This window comes from Tachysurus vachellii, chromosome 7 (genome assembly GCF_030014155.1).
Source record: "Tachysurus vachellii isolate PV-2020 chromosome 7, HZAU_Pvac_v1, whole genome shotgun sequence".
NCBI classification, from domain to species: domain Eukaryota; kingdom Metazoa; phylum Chordata; class Actinopteri; order Siluriformes; family Bagridae; genus Tachysurus; species Tachysurus vachellii.
The window spans coordinates 26,821,687-26,840,053 of NC_083466.1; the positions used below are offsets into that span (position 1 = coordinate 26,821,687).

The 18,367-nt window shown below is 39.5% G+C and overlaps 1 protein-coding gene and 1 pseudogene across 4 annotated transcripts; both read left to right on the forward strand.

Moving 5' to 3' along the window:
- Window positions 1–1,369: 1,369 nt before the first annotated feature.
- On the forward strand, window positions 1,370–13,093 carry LOC132848035 (myocilin-like). Of its 4 annotated transcripts, none has more exons than XM_060873548.1 (5): window positions 1,370–1,546; window positions 9,174–9,656; window positions 10,891–11,266; window positions 11,752–11,847; window positions 12,017–13,093. In XM_060873548.1, exons 3-5 carry the CDS (start codon window positions 10,993–10,995, stop codon window positions 12,814–12,816), a joined length of 1,170 nt encoding a protein of 389 aa, XP_060729531.1. In that variant the 5' UTR covers window positions 1,370–1,546; window positions 9,174–9,656; window positions 10,891–10,992; the 3' UTR covers window positions 12,817–13,093. The 4 variants fall into 4 exon arrangements, with proteins under 4 accessions (XP_060729531.1, XP_060729530.1, XP_060729529.1 ...); XM_060873547.1 differs by having other exon boundaries at window positions 9,174–9,565; XM_060873546.1 differs by having other exon boundaries at window positions 1,371–1,546; window positions 9,174–9,579.
- Window positions 6,410–7,867, forward strand: LOC132848034 (phosphoacetylglucosamine mutase-like; annotated as a pseudogene).
- Window positions 13,094–18,367: the final 5,274 nt, after the last annotated feature.

Consider the following 18,367-nt stretch of genomic DNA (forward strand, 5'->3'; position numbering starts at 1 on the left):
CAGCAGAATGCGACCACATCGCTTTTGTAAGCGCAATGTAGTGTAAATGTTTGGTCACTGATTATGTGGAAATGTCAGCTTTTTTGCAATAACACTTATAATTGGTCTTCAGTGTTAGGCTTTGAGTGAAAAGTGTATGGGTCGTTTATGGGGAGATTTTATATATATATATATATATATATATATATATATATATATATATATATATATATATATAAATAACTTCAGAGTTGCAAGCAGAGCCATATTCTTGTCTCGCATGCACACGCACACACACACGCACTCAATTTAAAGGGATAGTTCACCCAAAAATAAAAAAAAAATTCTTTTATAATTTTCTCACCCTCATGATGTTACAAACCTGTATAAATTTCTTTGTTCTGATGAACACGGAGGAAGATATTTTAAGGAATGTTTATAACTAAACCATTCATGAGCCCCATTCACTTCCATAGTATTCTTTTTTTTTCACTATGGAAGTGAATGGGGCTCGTGAATGGTTTAGTTATAAACAGTCCTCAAAATATCTACATGTGTGTTCATCAAAACAAAGAAATTTATACAGGTTTGTAACATCATGAGGGTGAGAAAAAGATAACAGAATTTTCATTTTAGGTGAACTATCCCTTTAATTAATAAATTACACTCACTCCAATCACATCTCTCTCTCTCTCTCTCTCTCTCTCTCTCTCTCTCTCTCTCGGTTTGTGGGATTCAATAATTTACGTATTTTGGTTGACATGATTGTTGTTGTTCTGTTGTTAAAAAGGAAGGATCTAATTTAAGGATGTGTTCATGTCCCATTAAAAGGGAATGCCTGTTCAAAAAATGCCATTTGGTTGCAAAGTAACCATTGTACTTTTTATATATACTTTTCCATGGTCTTCTGCCATGTCTGAGGCATATTGAAACTTTTCATGCTTTTATGTTGGCCTTATTTCAGTTACATTTACATCTTATTCTTTGTAGTTTTGATTTTTATTGTATTTACAACTCACCTGTATGTGGACACCTTTTTAAAAATAAATGCATATAATTTTTGTTGCAAATAAAACTCTCATAGTCCATAAATACTGTAGATTTAACTTTGTTTAATATATACATTTAGTTAAATCATCAAACATCTGTATGACTTGCCAGTGACTTGCTTGACTCAAGCTACGACTTGACTTGACTCTCTCAAAAAATGACTCGGACTTGCTTGAGACTTGAAGGTTAAGACTTGAGACTTACGTGTGACTTACTCCCACCTCTGGTGTTTATCATTCATATGTGTTAGGATTCTCCCTTTTTGTCCTGGGCGATTATTGCAGCCCCGGTGCATTTATTTAACTCTTGTGTCAAGCTCGTCGTCAAGGGCCTCGTTACTAAAGGCACTCTGGTGCAGACCAAAGGGACCGCCGCGTTTGAATCTTCCAAGCTGAACAAGAAGCAGATCAAAGTTAGAAAGCCGCGACAAAGGCGGCCGCCAAAAAGAAGACGAAGAAGCCCGTCGCTGTCACCAAGAAAGCCATCGAGGGCCAAAAAGCCGCCGATCCCCAAGAAGGTAAAGGCTGTAAAGCCCAAAGCGGCAAGGCCAAAAAGGCTCCCAAGAAAAAGTAAACGTGTTTGTTTTTTTACTCCTCAAACGGCTCTTTTAAGAGCCACCCATATTTTCCCTTAAAGAGCTGTTTCCTATTCTGATAAACATGATAAACAAAATGATGACTTCATGATGACTTTAGTGGATTCTGAGTGTTTAGGAAGCTACAGAGTTGTACATTCACGTTCACATAAACGCATGAACAACTAGGGACAATTGGACAGTTTACATTTTAAATTATTGTGGATTTGTTTGTCTTCACTCTTCTATACTCTCTGTCTCTCTCACACACACACACACACGGGAGTGGGGGAGGGGGCATGTGACATAGAATAGAATGCTTAAACCTTAGTTCCGTCTAATGTACACAAAGGCACCACATTCTCTCTGAAAAATGAGCAGTTCTTCAAATCTTTGTGTGTGAGCTCAGAGTTTCACGTATAACCATCACTATATCATGCTAAGTCATGCTTCTAAAGATATGAGGTGTGATATAATGTTTGTGTGATCAACACACATGTAAATGTGAATCTGCTTAGCAGAAATAATTTACAGAAAGAGTACAGTGTGTTTGTGTTAGGAATATTGTGTTGAGGGATAAGAAGAGTAATTGAAAATAAATTCACATTAATGTCTATAGCACTTTTAACAATGGACATTTTCTCAAAGCAGCTTTACAGAACATAACCATTAAACAAAAAGTTATATAAAGATTTATATAAAGCTAAAACTCAAGGTTAATATTAGACTTGTATTTAAATGTGTTTGTATTTATTCCTAATGAACAAGCCTGAGGTGACTGAAGTGCTGAGGAAAAACACCCTTAGGAAGAAACCTTGAGAGAAACCCTGTGGGTGACACTGGACAGTGTGACTAAATATACAGTCTGACAATGTTGTATTGATGATGAAGTTGTTGTCCTCAAAGATCACGTGTAGTCGTCATCTCCTCTTAGTATATCTGAATATTTAATGAAACAGAGTCCAACTGGAGCTGGTAAAGTAAGATCATAGCCTTACTGAGTAAAGAAGTTCAAGATTATTATTATTATTATTATTATTATTAATAATTAAATCTAATTTGTACAAATTAATTATTATTATTACAAATTAAAATATAGTAGCATGGACAGAATACGTTAAAGAAAAAGTGTTTATTCTTTGTTTTGTGTTCGTGTTTAAACAGAAAGTGAGTGAAAATCACCAGTGTTGATAATTATGACCTCAGGTACAGAGCTCAAGAATTATGGTTTGAATACCAGTTTTGCTTCTATTTGCTCCTACAATTTGCTTCTTTAAGTAGTAGTAGTACTGTTGCTGCTGTTATTGATATTAGTAGTAGTTGTAGTGGTGGTAATAGATCACACACATTAAATCATTAATATGCTATAAACAAATAAATGTATAAACAAATACATAAGTGTTGTGGATGCATATTGACCACCATTGTGTGGCCATGTTAAGGAAATGAAGGTTGCTCACACCTTTAGAAATCTAATTTGTAGCAAGTATTATTATTATTATTATTATTATTATTATTATTATTAGCAGTAGTAGTAAATTGTGATTAAAAAAAACCTCACAATGGTTACAAATAGTTGCACTACTGTCAACAACAAGAAAACTAATATAAAAGCAATAAATGACATAATTAAAACTTACTGTTATGAATACTATTTGACCCTTATAAGTTGTTGGCCAAATTTCAAAATTGCAACAATACGTTTAGTTCTTGACTGATAATCTTTCAAACTAGATTACAAATTTCATATACAGTTACACTTACCAATATACACAACCAAAAGTACAGTATATGAGGACAACCAAGGTAGGCTACCATAGCACTAGCCAGAAACCTAATCTGTAGGCAGAGGTGCAAACACACTGACATCAAATACCATTTTATAAGGGAAACTGTAAATGATGGTAATTTTGGAGTATTATCCCACAGAGAAAATGGTTGCTGACATTATGACAAAGCAAAAACTAGAGATTTGTTTGAGATATGTTTGGCACTTAAAAATGTGAAAAGTGTATGTTTGTTTATGTTAAAGTGAAGACTTGTTTTTGTTTTGAGTATTGTTTTTCTGATAATACAATGAGCTAAGAGCGAGTGGGGGTGTTAAAGTAATTGCACTCTTATCACTGAATTACGGTTATGCGTGATGACATCATGCTGCTACGTCATCATGTCGTTACGTGGTTTACGTTGTACGAAGTCCAGGCGTGTTCTTCTGCCATGGGGGCGAGGCCAAGATGGTGTCGTGAGAGGACGCTTTTGCTGTGGCTCTTAAAAACTTTGCTCAAATCCCGGTTTAATTTCTAATCTGTTCATGTTCAGATTTAATTCAAAGGTACTGTTTACTTTATGAGTTAACAAAAATGTGCAAAGAAAAAAATATATATTTGTAGTTAAGTTTTGCAGACGCACTTGTCACGTAAAAACCACGTGCTTTTGCCACAAACTTCTGTGCTGACTTGAGAATATGGATAAAAAAGAAGAAACGCACCTTGCTATGCACAGCTATGCAAGGAGAACACTGAGCTCTGATATGGATGCTGTTGCTGGACAGTCCAGTGGACTCGTGCCTTTACATGATACACCTGAACCGAATCCTGCCAAAAAAAGCAAACCGAGTTCTGATAGTCCAGCGGTAAGTGATACTATGCTAATGAGATTCATGCAGAGAATGGAGGCTATGCACGAAGAAACTTTGCACCGAATTCAAGGAGTTGAAAAGACACCATCATCCCATCACTCCTCCAGCCCAAATTAACCCAGCTCTCCGTGCCCTCCTCTGTCTGTCAGTGGATCACCAGCTTTCTGACAGACAGGCAGCAGCTAGTGCGACTGGGAAAACTCAAATCCAGCACCCGCACCATCATCACACCCCAGGGCTGTGTCCTCTCCCCACTGCTCTTCTTCCTGTACACGAATGACTGCACCTCAAATGACCCCTCTGTCAAGCTCCTGAAGTTTGCAGACGACACCACACTGATCGGCCTCATCCAGGACGGTGACGAGTCTGCTTACAGACTGGAGGTTGAACGGCTGGCTGTCTGGTGCAGCCTTAACAACCTGGAGCTGAACATGCTCAAGACAGTGGAGATGATAGTGGACTTCAGGAGAAACCCCCCCTGCTCTCCCCCCACTCACCATCATGGACAGCATTGTCACAACAGTGGAGTCAATCAGATTCCTGGGAACCACAATCTCCCAGGACCTGAAGTGGGACATTCACATAGACTCCATTGTGAAAAAGGCCCATCAGAGGTCTGCCACACCTGCCACAGGATCTGCTGAAACAGTTCTACACTGCCATCATTCAATCCATTCTGTGCACCTCAATTACTGTTTGGTTCAGCTCAGCTACCAAATCTGACCTCAGGAGACTACAGAGGGTAGTCCGGACTGCTGAGCAAACCATTGCTACAACATTCCCCATCCTCCAAGATCTGTACTTCTCCAGAGTGAACAAAAGGGCAAAGTCAATCACTCTGGACCCCTCACATCCAGCACACTCCCTCTTTGAACTGTTGCCATCTGGTCGACGCTACAGAGCCCCGAGCACCAGAATGACCAGACATAGGAACAGTTTCTTCCCTCAGGCTATCCATCTGATCAACACATTTGTACATACAAATTGCCTATATTTGTATATGTATATTTCAATTGCACATTTCAACCTGTACATGTGTGCAATTTTGCCTATATAGTATATGTCATTCTGTTACACTGTGGAGCTTCTGTCACTAAAACAAATTCCTCGCATGCGAAACATGCCTGTCAATAAAGCTCTTTCTGATTCTGATTCTGAAAAATGGAATTATTTTTGTATCTCAGCTTTTCAATCAGAATGGTTCAATCTGTAATTATTCTGAGTTCTTAGTAAAGTATGGAAGTCCTGTTACTCCAAAAGAATTTGCAGTTGTGGCTGATGCAGTGCCACAAGGAGTTCTTATGCTTTTTAAAGGGTTTTCTTTTTCATCCTTTTGTCACTCAGTGGATCCATGTAAAACATTTGTAAGTAAACAGTGCCTTTCATCATCTAAAACAAAAAACAATAAGAGAATTAGAGTCTTGTTTCAGGAGGAATCTGTTTCTATGCCATATGTAATTTCTTATTGGAATGGACTTGTTAGTGACATTCCCTGGAAAAAAGTTTGGACATTACCTTACAAGTATTTAGTAACTAACAAAGTGAGAGAAGTTACTTTTAAGTTTATTCATAGGTTTTACCCAGATAAGTGTTCTCTCAGAAGATTTAAGAGTGATATTAATACCCTCTGTTCTTTCTGTTTAGAAAAACCTGGAACTACTTTACATTTATTTTGGACTTGCTCTCACACAATGACATTTTGGTGTGACTTTTGTGACTATATTAAATGTTATGTTTATCCAAATTTTAAATTTACATACAGAAATGTGATTTTTGGCTTTCATGAATATGAAAAGAAAAATTATACTTATTTTATAAACTTTGTTTCTGTTAGCTAAATATCACATTCATAAATGTAAATTTCCAAAATGCAAACCCCTCTTTTTAAGATTTAAACATGAGATGAAAATGTATATTGACACTATTGAATTTTCTAAAAACCTGAAAGCTATGAGAACAATCGCTGTATTTAAGGACTTGGCACTTAGTCTGGATTGAAAGACTGTTGGACTCTGGCATATTGTTTTATTGTTACATGGCAATGATGACAATTGTTGTTAGTTTCTTTTTCTGTTCTTTCAAGTATTTAATAAAAAAGGCAAAAAAAAAGCTGTTGATGGACTCTGTCTCTCTTTAGCTCTCTGTTGATGGACATTGACTTCCATGAACGTGCTTGTCAAGTCTGCCGAAGGCGGAAGGCGTCCTGCCCCACACATTACAACACACCCTACCTAGTGCACCTAAAAGGGGAGGCTTATTTCCGCTGACGTCACACAGCCACATCACCAACCCGGAAGTGAGACCTGAGCTTTACAGCAACTGACCAACCATGGCACAGTTTGAGAAAGTATCCCAGAAATCTGCTGTCCATCCTAAACCAAAGGGACTGACCTTGCAGTACGGTACAGCAGGGTTTCGCACCACTGCAAGTCATTTGGACCACGTGATGTTCCGCATGGGCTTGTTGGCCACGCTGAGGTCCAAAAAAAACCAAGTCCACCATTGGTGTTATGGTCACTGCCTATCACAATCCAGAGGAGGACAACGGTGTGAAGCTGATTGACCTAATGGGGGAGATGGTGACTCCAGCTTGGGAAGGCTATTCCACTGAGCTGGCTAATGCAGATCAGGAAGATTTGTGCAGTGTACTTAAGGATATCATTGGGAAAGAATCCATCAACATGACGGTTGCGGTAGACTTAACTATCTGTGTGGAGCTGATTATGTGAAAGTGCAGCAGAAACCTCCACAAGGTATGGATATGACGCCGGGTCAGCGCTGCTGCTCCTTTGATGGTGATGCTGATCGCATCGTTTACTATTACAAGGACACTTCAATCTTTTGGATGGAGATAAAATTGCTACTCTCATTAGCACATACCTCAAGGAGCTTTTGACACAGGCAGGGCTGAATCTGCAGGTTGCTGTGGTTCAAACAGCGTATGCCAATGGAAGTTCTACACAGTACCTTGAAAATGTCATGAAGGTTTCTGTGTGCTGTACGAAGACAGGAGTGAAGCATCTCCATCACGCCGCTCAGGAATTCGACATCGGAGTTTATTTCGAAGCCAACGGCCATGGAACGGTTCTGTTCAGTAAAAAAGCAGAGGAAAAGATCCAGCAGCTAGCCAAAGACACGAACGCAAGCAATGAGCAGAAACATGCAGCAAAGCTTCTGAAGAACACTGTGAACCTCATCAACCAGGCTACAGGTGATGCCATTTCAGATATGCTACTGATTGAAGCAGTGTTGGCGATCAGAGGGATAACTGTTCAGGATTGTAATGCCATATACTCAGATCTGCCCAAGCGCCAGCTCAAAGCCAAGGTAGCGGACAGGCGTGTGATAAACACAACAGATGCAGAGCGTAAGGCAGTAACACCAGAAGGACTACAAGACTCCATAGATGAGCTGGTCAAGAAGTACAAACAAGCCAGAGCCTTTGTCCGACCCTCTGGCACTGAGGATGTTGTCAGAGTGTATGCTGAAGCTGACACGCAGGAGAGTGTCGATGGCTTGGCACATCAAGTGAGTCTGGCAGTATATCGACTAGCTGGAGGAGTTGGAGAAGAGCCCAAGCCTTTAAAGTGATGCTGAGTGACATTAAACACTACATTAATGGATGATTCAGATGATCTTCTGATTTGATGCTGATGCTGCACTTCTTTGTTTGCACTTTGCCTTGATGTTTTTATGAACTGTGAAAAGTTTATTTTTTTTGTACTATGATAAAGAAAAAAGAAATCTTTGAAATCAGCAATAAAAGATAATGATATCGTAAAAAAATAAATAAATAAAATCTTCTGCCATGTGAATTAATAAAGCAGCGGATGCTGAAGTGGTAAAAGTGTATTTATAAGTGTAAGTGTATAACACTCGGTCAGCCAAATACAGATGCTTTAACACACTTTGTCAGTGGTTATTTACTCTATATTAGCCTTAAAACCTGCAGAAGACAAAAAAACCTCTCACACCGATCTGCAGTTCTAAACTCCACCCCTTAACCCATCATAATTCTCAGTATAACCTGCAGAGGTAGGAATAAGTGGGAAAAGAGCTAAGCACAAATAAAATGAACAAACTGCTAAGCAAAGACGCGTTTTTAGACAGTGTATTACTAACAAACCTTATACATACAGTAACTCTTAAAGGGGAAGTGCACAATTATTTTATCAGTATACACAGACACAGTTATGATATTATATGAACCACAAACAATCATAAATGCCCCATTACATGAAAATATAATAAATTATACTTAATATAACCCTAGCTGGGCTACATTAATGTTTCAGCAGAACAAAGTGATTCAAATTAAAAAGATACCGAGGGAAATTGAGTCTTAAATGATTCATTCATTCATTCATTCATTCATTCATTCATTTTCTACCGCTTATCCGAATCACCTCGGCGTCATCGGGCATCAAAGCAGGATACACCCTGGAAGGAGTGCCAACCCATCGCAGGGCACACACACACTCTCATTCACTCACGCAATCACACACTATGGACAATTTTTTCCAGAGATGCCAATCAACCTACCATGCATGGCTTTGGACCGGGGGAGGAAACCGGAGTACCCGGAGGAAACCCCTGAGGCACGGGGAGAACATGCAAACTCCACATACACAAGGCGGAGGCGGGAATCAAACCCCCAACCCTGGAGGTATGAGGTGAACATGCTAAACACTAAGCCACCGTGCCCCCCAAGTCTTACATGAAAGAAAATTAAATATATGCATTAGAAATAATAATAAACAAATAATTAAAGACAAATATATAGATTTAGAAATAAATAAAACATTTTCATTTGAAAAGCATTTAAGCATCTGATGTACATGTGAACTAAAGAACATACACACACACTAAATGTCTCCTTTTTGTGTCATTTGCCCTCAAGTTTAAACCTCTCTTGCCTCGTGTGTGTTTTAGGAGGGTGAGAGCGAGATGCTCACAGAATTCTCCAAGAGGAGAAGGAGATGATGAAGACTCTGGCACATGAAGAGGAGTTACAACATTTCTTCTCAAAAATACATGGCTACTTTTATGAACTCTGTGTGTGTGTGTGTGTGTGTGTGTGTGTGTTCGTGTGTGTGCAGTTTGCATGTTCTAACAGTACCTCAGAGTTTCCTCTGGGTTTCCTCTGGTTTCCTCCCCAGTCCAAAGACATGTGTTAAAGGCTGATAGGCATCTTTTAAACTGTATGTAAATTGGTGTGTGTGTGTGTGTGTGTGTCTGACTGTGCTCTGCGATAGACTGGTCTCCTGTTCAGCCCTGTGCCCCTCAAGGCCGCTGCTCTACTCTCCAGCTGATGATGTTTCCAGGCACGTCATTTAGGGTAAAAATATACAGTATAAACCAGAGGAAAAATGAAACAGCTCTATAATTTATAAAAGCAGCAAACTTACTCTACAGGTAAACTTTTATTATGCTATTTTAGACTTTTGTCCAGAAACATATTCAGCTTTAAAAAAGTAAAAAAAAAAAAAAACACGCCGTATGGGGAAAAGGGAATTTATTTACTGCATGTACTTTTTAGTGTCTATATTCGGTCACATGACTTTCTATCCAAATGAAAACATACTGTTAATGCTGCTAAAGGAAAACAATCATTTTCTAGAGCAAAATTTTCCAGTACATCACATTTTCTAGAACAGTTTTTAAATTAAGGGGGCACGGTGGCTTAGTGTTTAGCACATTCGCCTCACACCTCCAGGGTTGGGGGTTCGATTCCCGCCTCCTCCTTGTGTGTGTGGAGTTTGCATGTTCTCCCCGTGCCTCGGGGGTTTCCTCCGGGTACTCCGGTTTCCTCCACCGGTCCAAAGACATGCATGGTAGGTTGATTGGCATCTCTGGAAAATTGTCTGTAGTGTGTGATTGCGTGAGTGAATGAGAGAGAGTGTGTGCCCTGCGATGGGTTGGCACTCCATCCAGGGTGTATCCTGCCTTGATGCCCAATGACCCCTGAGATAGGCACAGGCTCCCCGTGACCCGAGTTAGTTTGGATAAGCGGTAGAAAATGAATGAATGAATGAATGAACATACAGTTTATCCATTTATACTTACATTTAATGTCTCTCTCTCTCTCTCTCTCTCTCTCTCTCTCTCTCTCTCTCTCTCTCTCTCTCTCTCTTCTGTCTTGAAGACTTTCACCATCTTGGAAATCTTAAAACATGTTAAAACTTTCATTAATGTTAAATAAAGGTGTCCTTACAAAATGATTTGACAATTACACTTGTTTACATCCTTTTATGTGGAGCGGTTTCCATAGTAACAGAAATATATTGTAAACATAAAAGTGTATGAATATAAATTTGGGATGGATCTGATCCAGATTAAAAAGATTTTCAAATCTCTCTCTCTCTCTCTCTCTCTCTCTCTCTCTCTCTCTCTCTCTCTCTCTCATGCATTCTTTCTCCTCCCACATTTCAGGAGGAGTTGCTCCTATAAATTACCACCTTCCACCTTTCACCCAAGTGAAGAGACTTTAAAAGAAGAAACACTTACTTACATAGAAAAACAAACAGTTAAACAGAAGTTAATTCACAGATTCTTTTTTTATTTAAATACAGAGTCTTTGGCTCTTTTGATCATAATCATGTGGACGAGGGTCATGCTGTTCAACTTCTGCTTACTTGTAAATGTCCAGGGTCAAGAGAGAGCCTCGTTTCGCAGGACAGATGACCGCTACGGCCGTTGCCAGTACACCTTCACCGTGGACAGCCCAGTGGAGCCCAGCTGTCCCAGTACCATGGAGGCAGAAAACCTGAGCGCTCGTGTCATGCTGCTGGAGGCAGTGGTGAGCCGTGTGCTAGGGGCCGAGGCAGCACCAGAGACGGCCAGGACACCGGCTGAGATGGAGGAGATCAGACAGCTTCTTCGGGACAAAGATCAGCTGGACGGGCAGGTGAAGGAGCTCCAGAGACAAGTAGAGGAGCTCATGATAGAGACGGAGAAGCTCAGAGAGAAACCCTGTTCACTGCCTCCTGACACGGAGGACAGCTTGAGCACTAACAGAGGCAGTGGTGAGGATCTGCTCTTATGAGAGAAGCTGGAGATGAGTGTGAAGGCATTGAGTCAGATTGAATAGGCAAAAATACTTACTGTGCAGAGATGATTCATTGGTATCAATACAAAGTTTGAACCTAAAAAATAAATTTTAAACCTCACAATATGGAGTGAAAAAAAAAGACTTTGAATTCTTATCTTCACACTTTCATTTACGTATGTTGTTGAACATCCATGAAACAAGTTAGCTCCTGTTGTAGCTTTTGCCTCTCTCTCTCTCTCTCTCTCTCTCTCTCACTCTCTCTCTCTCTCACACACACTCAAAAAACACACAACACTTCACTCTGACCATTCCAAAGCACTGACACTGGAGACTCCTTCCATTAGCATGTCTTTAAAGTCTAAGTGAAATTGTAAGGAGTAAAAAAATTGGAATTAAATATGTTTGATATTTATTTTCTGTCATATATTAGATCTGCTTTAATAACCTTTTCTCCTGTAGGTCCTGCTTTGTCTGGAGAATTCCAAGAGATGAAGGCTGAGGTGTCTGAAGTTTCAGTTCCTCCTAAAGTCCAGGAGAACCTTAAGGACAATGCAGGTCTAACAGCTTCATTTTTTAAGATCGTTCAATAAAAATGGCTTTAAATCTATAAATTAGCAACCAGCCTATAAAAAAACAACATGAATAGACATGAAATTTGAAATGTGCCTACAAACAACTTGATTTTTATGAAAATAATCTGCTTTGTTTATTCTATGTATAAAAGGCTGTGGGGAACTTGTTTCTGTCAGTGAGCCTGAGACCCATCAAAAGGCCAACAGCATCACAGGAAAATACGGGATATGGTTCCAGGACCCAGAGTCTCCAGGAGCTCCGTATGGGCCAGACACGGTGTGGCGCATCGACACTGTGGGCAGTGAAGTACGAGAACTGTACGCCTATGAAAACCTGGAGCAGCTTGCCCGTGGCTACCCCACGAAGTTCCTGCTTTTACCGGAGTCGATGGAGAGTACTGGGGCCACCGTGTACCATGGATCGCTTTACTACCAACGCAAACAGAGCCCCACGCTGCTGCGTTATGACCTTGCTGCTGAGAACATTGTGGCCCGGAGAGAGCTGCCACACCCAGGATTCCATGGCCAGTATCCTTATTCCTGGGGTGGCTACACCGACATCGACCTGGCTGTGGACGAGAAGGGATTGTGGGCCATTTACAGCACAGAAAAGGCTCGTGGAGCCATAATTATCTCACAGCTGGATCCTGAAAACCTGAGAGTGATCAGAAGCTGGGAGACCAACATCCAGAAGAACAAAGTGGCAAACGCTTTCATGGTGTGTGGAAGACTGTACACGGTGGCGAGTTACAGAGCTAACAACACCACTATTAACTTAACTTTTGACACGGCTAGCGGGCAGAGCAAAGCGGTGGACGTGCCGTTCCGTAACCGTTACGGCTACAATAGCATGATCGACTATAATGCTGCGAGAAGAAAGCTGTACTCCTGGGACAACTTCCACATGGTCACCTATGATGTGAAACTGGCCAAAACCAGCAGCTCACACTAATAGAGATGTTTTTGGTTTTGTGTTTCAGCATTGGGGAAAACAACCCAACTTTTATAACATTGTGTAACTTAGCGGCATTTTCTGGCAAATACAGTGCATCTTTACGAAAGTGGTATGTTCTCTAAATGTGCTTAGAAAAATCGGTGAATAAAGACAGAGGTGTATTTTGGATAAAGGAAACCCACAGGGACTTCACATGGAAGTGTATTTTGTTGGAATATGTGATGTTAACAATCTGTATAAGTTCGTTAAATGCACCTCTGTATCTAAATAAATAAACCAGTAATTTGAAAATAAAGAAAATTCGATATATGCATTACAATAATAAATTAATAAATAATAAAAGTCAAATATATAGATTTAGAAATAAATAAAACATTTTCATTTGAAAAACATTTAAGCATCTGATGTACATGTGAACTAAGAGAAATTTATGATAATGAATAACAATTTAAAATATTAACGGCAACCATAAATGTATACAAATTTATATATTTAATGAAATTGGGAATTTGCAAAATATTGAGCAGAAAGCAAGGATTTTGCTGTAAGTAGCTGTGTTACCAAGAAAAATGACCAAATAACAAGGAGAGGAGACGTCATGAAATACAGGAGAACACAAGGCAAATTATTATAATAATCCTTTACCTGCACTTAGGACTCTTCACCTGCCTCATACATGCATTATTTAATAAATTCTGCATTAATCTGATCTTACATTCACACTTTTTCTTACATCTTCTACACTTCAACACAAGAGTTATTTTTCCTCACCAGTGATCCATAGTGGCTGTAGATTGCTGTACTGTTTTTTTTTTTTTTGAAGAATTAAAAAAAGGAGATGCTTAATGTATGTTTTTTCCACACTTATGTTCATTAGTTCATACTCTTTATCAGACTCTGTCAAACTCGTTTTTCAGTTCCTCTACACACACAAGGGTTCAATACAGTATCATTGTTTCATGAGAAGAAATGTTTACCTTCAGTAACTCCTCCTTCTGAATCAGAGACTTCTTCATCTCACTGTTCTTCTCCTCCAGATGAGTGATTGTCTTCTTCATCTCATCATTCTCTGCTTGAAGGATGCTGTGAGCCTCTCGCTCCTAAAACACATACAGAGGACACATGAGGTTTAATTCGAGCACTTAATGCTTAAACAGAAGTAAAGTCCTCATGGTATTGATAGAGCTGACCAGTGCAAGGCTTTTCTTACTTACATTCACAAGTTCAACACACTGCAGCAGTTTATCAAGGAGCTGTTTCTCCATGTCCTCCAATGATGCTTTCAGCTTCTCTACGTGCTTTGTCAGGTGAGTCTTCTCCATCTCAGCATCAGCCATAGTGTCCAGAGAGAACAACAATTAAGTCCCAATGAATTTATTTACTTCTACTCACACATTCAGACACGTTTAAATACTGACTCATTACTCAGGAGAATAATCTAAATGTTTTGTAGGAAAAATGTTATGCAACAATTTCTCTCTCAGACACACACACACACACACACACACACACACACACACACACACACACTGATGAAGCGTGTTTATTAATATGCACATACTATTAACTTGGTTTTCCTGGGTTTCACTGATGTAACTAAACCCCAAGAATCTTCTGGTTACACAACTGCACATTTTTATAATCACACACTCCGGCACCAGATGAGGAGGAAGCCCTGTACTGATGTCGTCTCAGGGAGTTTTTCCTAACCACCATCACCTACGGCTTTGCTGATTGAGGTAAAACTAATAAATATCCTCAACGGATTTGTTTCTGTAAATCTGCTTTGCGTCAATGTCTAAGTGTGTAAGAAAAAAGGGACGGTGTGCGTATGGGTGTGTGTGTGTGTGTGTGTGTGTGTGTGTGTGTGTGTGTGTTTGTGTGTGTGTGTGTGTAAAAGACAAAATTGCCTTTTTTATTTGCAACAGTCAGGTCACAGGTCAAATGTAAACGATGACCCTTGATTTACTGTCGCTTCAGGTTGTGCTTGGATTTCTTTGATCCTTCGTCTCATTTCCTCTCTTTGCTTTCACACGGTGAGAGATTGTTGCTGGCTCTTCACAAAATTTCCCTCAGTCCCTTCAATTGTATGTCGCAGCTTATACACTGATCTGCACACTAGCATGTTCCTTACTCCTTGGCAGAGCATGTGTAAGCACTGGACGTTGCATGAGCCTACTGGTTTGTTCATGCTCGAGGTAAAGGTAAAGATCAGCAGGAGATGTAAACAGGTTTCTTTTTTGCATCTGGTAAAGGAGGGGAGCGATGGTGCAGCTCGGACAGCTTGTTTTTGGCTCCATGATGAACGGTTACTCCGCTGTCTGTAATCACGTGTCAATGATGCAGGTATTGACAAGCAGAGATTTTCCTCTGAGAGACATGTTTCATTTTTCTACATCCATCTTGTACTTTTTTTTGGGGTGGGGGGTGGGGGGTTTGTGTTTGAACCAAACAAAAGACTGCAAGCTCTGGGGTAATTCCTTAAAGTTTTGGAATTCCATTTTAACGGCTTCTAATAGTATATCATTTGGGCTTGAGGAACACTGTGCCATAAGTACAGGTCTCTGAAATGCTAATAGTCACTCTGCTGGACGTAAACAGGATCCTGTAAAACATTTTATACATCTGTCTCCAGCCCTGAAGGAAAGACACATAAATAGAGGATTCTGTTTGTCTGCTATCGGCATGAATCAAAGAAAGTTTAAAAACAATGTTTTCTTGACAGGAAAGCAGTGGCGGTTAAGAAGCCTGGTATTGTCTGCAATGACCGCTGAAGATTTAGAGATATTCTGCCATACCACATTAGACATAAAGCTTTATTTCTATCACCCAATCGTCAGATATTTAGAGCAGTAGATCCACAAATAGTTCCTGAAGCAGAACATGAAGCTCTGAGATTTTTTCTTCTGAGGCATCAAAAGACACCAAAATCCGTGTACGTTGCTAAAGCTGATTAATTGACTGTATCTGGTACAATTTGAAACTTGATACTGAGGATGATAGTTTCACCCATTCTTCTTCACCAATTAAAAATATTCCTCAGCCTCTATCAGCCTGGACGGTCAGATTAAAGCTCTTGTCACAGATTATTAACAGGATTAATCAATTGGTCTATCCATTTTAACACATTGAGGTTTCTGAATTTGATCCATGCAGGTTTGGGCCATATGCTGAGGGCCGTCGTCGTTTTTTCGAGTAAGGATTTCTTCTAAGACTTTCATGATTTTCTCATCATGCAGCTCATCTCGCCCCGAACTCTGAACAGTCTCCAATTCCATGATGATGATAAACAACATTATGCTACCACCACCATGCTTCACTGGATGAATACATTCACGTTAACTCTATATTGAATTCAGAAATCATGCTGACGCTCATATTTATGTATTTCTCAAAATGCTCCTGGTTACACAATTCCATTTGAGTATGAAGGAAATGATTTAATGATGCTCTCCGCTGTCACCCAGGTGAGGATGGATTCCCTTCCAGTTCTATTCTCATCATCTCAGGAAGTTTTTCCTTGCCACTGTTGTCTCTGGCTTGTCCATTAGGGATAATTCTAAACCTAAATTTTAACAATTTTAGTCATTTTTATTCTGAATTTTAATCTCTGCTTTGAGACATTTCTATTGTTAAAAGTGCTATACAAATAAAATAAAATTGAACTGAATCAAATGAGCAGTGTGGCTTTTCTGCCAAACATCTGCAAAATGTTTGCCAAGACTCTAATGTGCCTTATAGAAACCTTTTTCTTCTCAAGTGTAGCTTTGTGGATTTTCCGATTTACAGTTGACCTGAGAACAGCTTCTCACATCTCATCAGTGGGTCTCACCAATTACTTCAAAGTGGCATTTTGGTTTCTCAAACTAATCCCTTCTTTACCTATTTACTGATTTAGCCTACTGTACACATGGTTGAACCATATTTTTTACATTTTTAATAATGTATTTGTGTGTGTAAAATGTACAATTGTTTTATAATCAAACCTCAGTTCATACTTTTCCAGGACTTTCCTTCACTGTATGGATGGTGTTCTCAGGATGAATAAGCAGTGTGGCTCTGTGTAATTGTGTTTTATTACTAGTCTTGCAGAATCAGTGCAAAAATACAAACACACAAGCAATGGTGTAGGTTTACTTTAGAGTTCTTGTATTGCTTAAACAGCTTGGATGTGGACTGAAGTAAAAGGAGGCATGGTGGCTCGGTGGTTAGCACATCAGCCTCACACCTTGGGGGTTTGATTCCTACCTCCACCATTTAAGGGGTTCCTCAGGGTTCTCCGGTTTCCTCCTTCAGTCCAAAAACAGGAATTATATGCTGATTGGCATCTCTAAATTGTCTGTAGTAAAAGTGTGTGTAATAGACTGGCATTGTGTCCAGAGTGTACCCTGCCTTGTTCCCTGTAATAGACTCCAGGTTCCCCGTTACACAGTAGTATAAGAAGGCCAAACAGACAACAAACCATCCAACATGTTGTGATATTCTGATGTGTATATTTAAACAATGTGCGTAACTACAAACCGCAAGAGAAACAATGTCAAAATTAAAGATATATTACAGTAAAAAGCATGAATTAGCTAAGAGAGGAGGCAAAGATGTCCCTCCTTTGGGGAGATCACAAAAGATCAGTAGAAGCACATTGCTTATGAAGTGACCCGCTGTAAAGATGTGCCATGACTTTAAATAGACTATAGAGTGTCAGTTTCAACACAACACTACAACACAACACACTAACCAAAAGGTTATGACTGTAAACCTTTGACCTTTAGTTCTGTCTTATATTTGACAGCTTTATAGTAGACACGAGGGCCTGGAGGGAACATATACCCCTGTTTAAATATCGCACACGGACTGTGTGTCTGAGTGTTCCGTGTGCTTCATGCAAAACTACAAACTGAAGCTAAACAGCTAAATAGTACCAATTAAGGAGCTTAAAACAGCTAGCTATTAACAGAGGGAAAGAAACAACAAAAATAAAAGGGTTCGGTTAAAATGTACAAGGTTGCCTACTAGTGGTTTAGCAGGTAAATGTCCCAGAGAGCCGTAACAGTTGGGTCGTCTTTTGTTTTGCTTTTATATACTTAAAAATCCTGCTATATGCCTATGAGTAGAGGATGCAAAGGCATTTAAAACTAACTTTAGCCTCATGGAGTACAAAATGTCAGCATTATTTTAAATCGTTGATGCATTGAGGTTGGTGTTTGAGTCATTAAATCATATAGAAATCTTTATATGAAACACACACAGAGAACAGTTGTTTTTAATATAAACCCACTTAAGATGTGATACATATACTGCATGTTTCACCAAATATAGTTGAGTTAACGACCTTGTGATGTAAAATGTTTTCAGTCTTGACAGTACATGAGTGGCTCAAGCTCCCGAGTCCCCACTCTCACAACACCACTGTCCGTGACGTATCTACACTTAAGATCCAAGTTTAAACTTCCAACTTTGATTTGATGTTAACGTGTTTTCTCCTGTAATTAACTGTTTTTTTTTCTGTATGTAATCGGCACCTGAATAAATATTTCAGCCTGTATAAAGC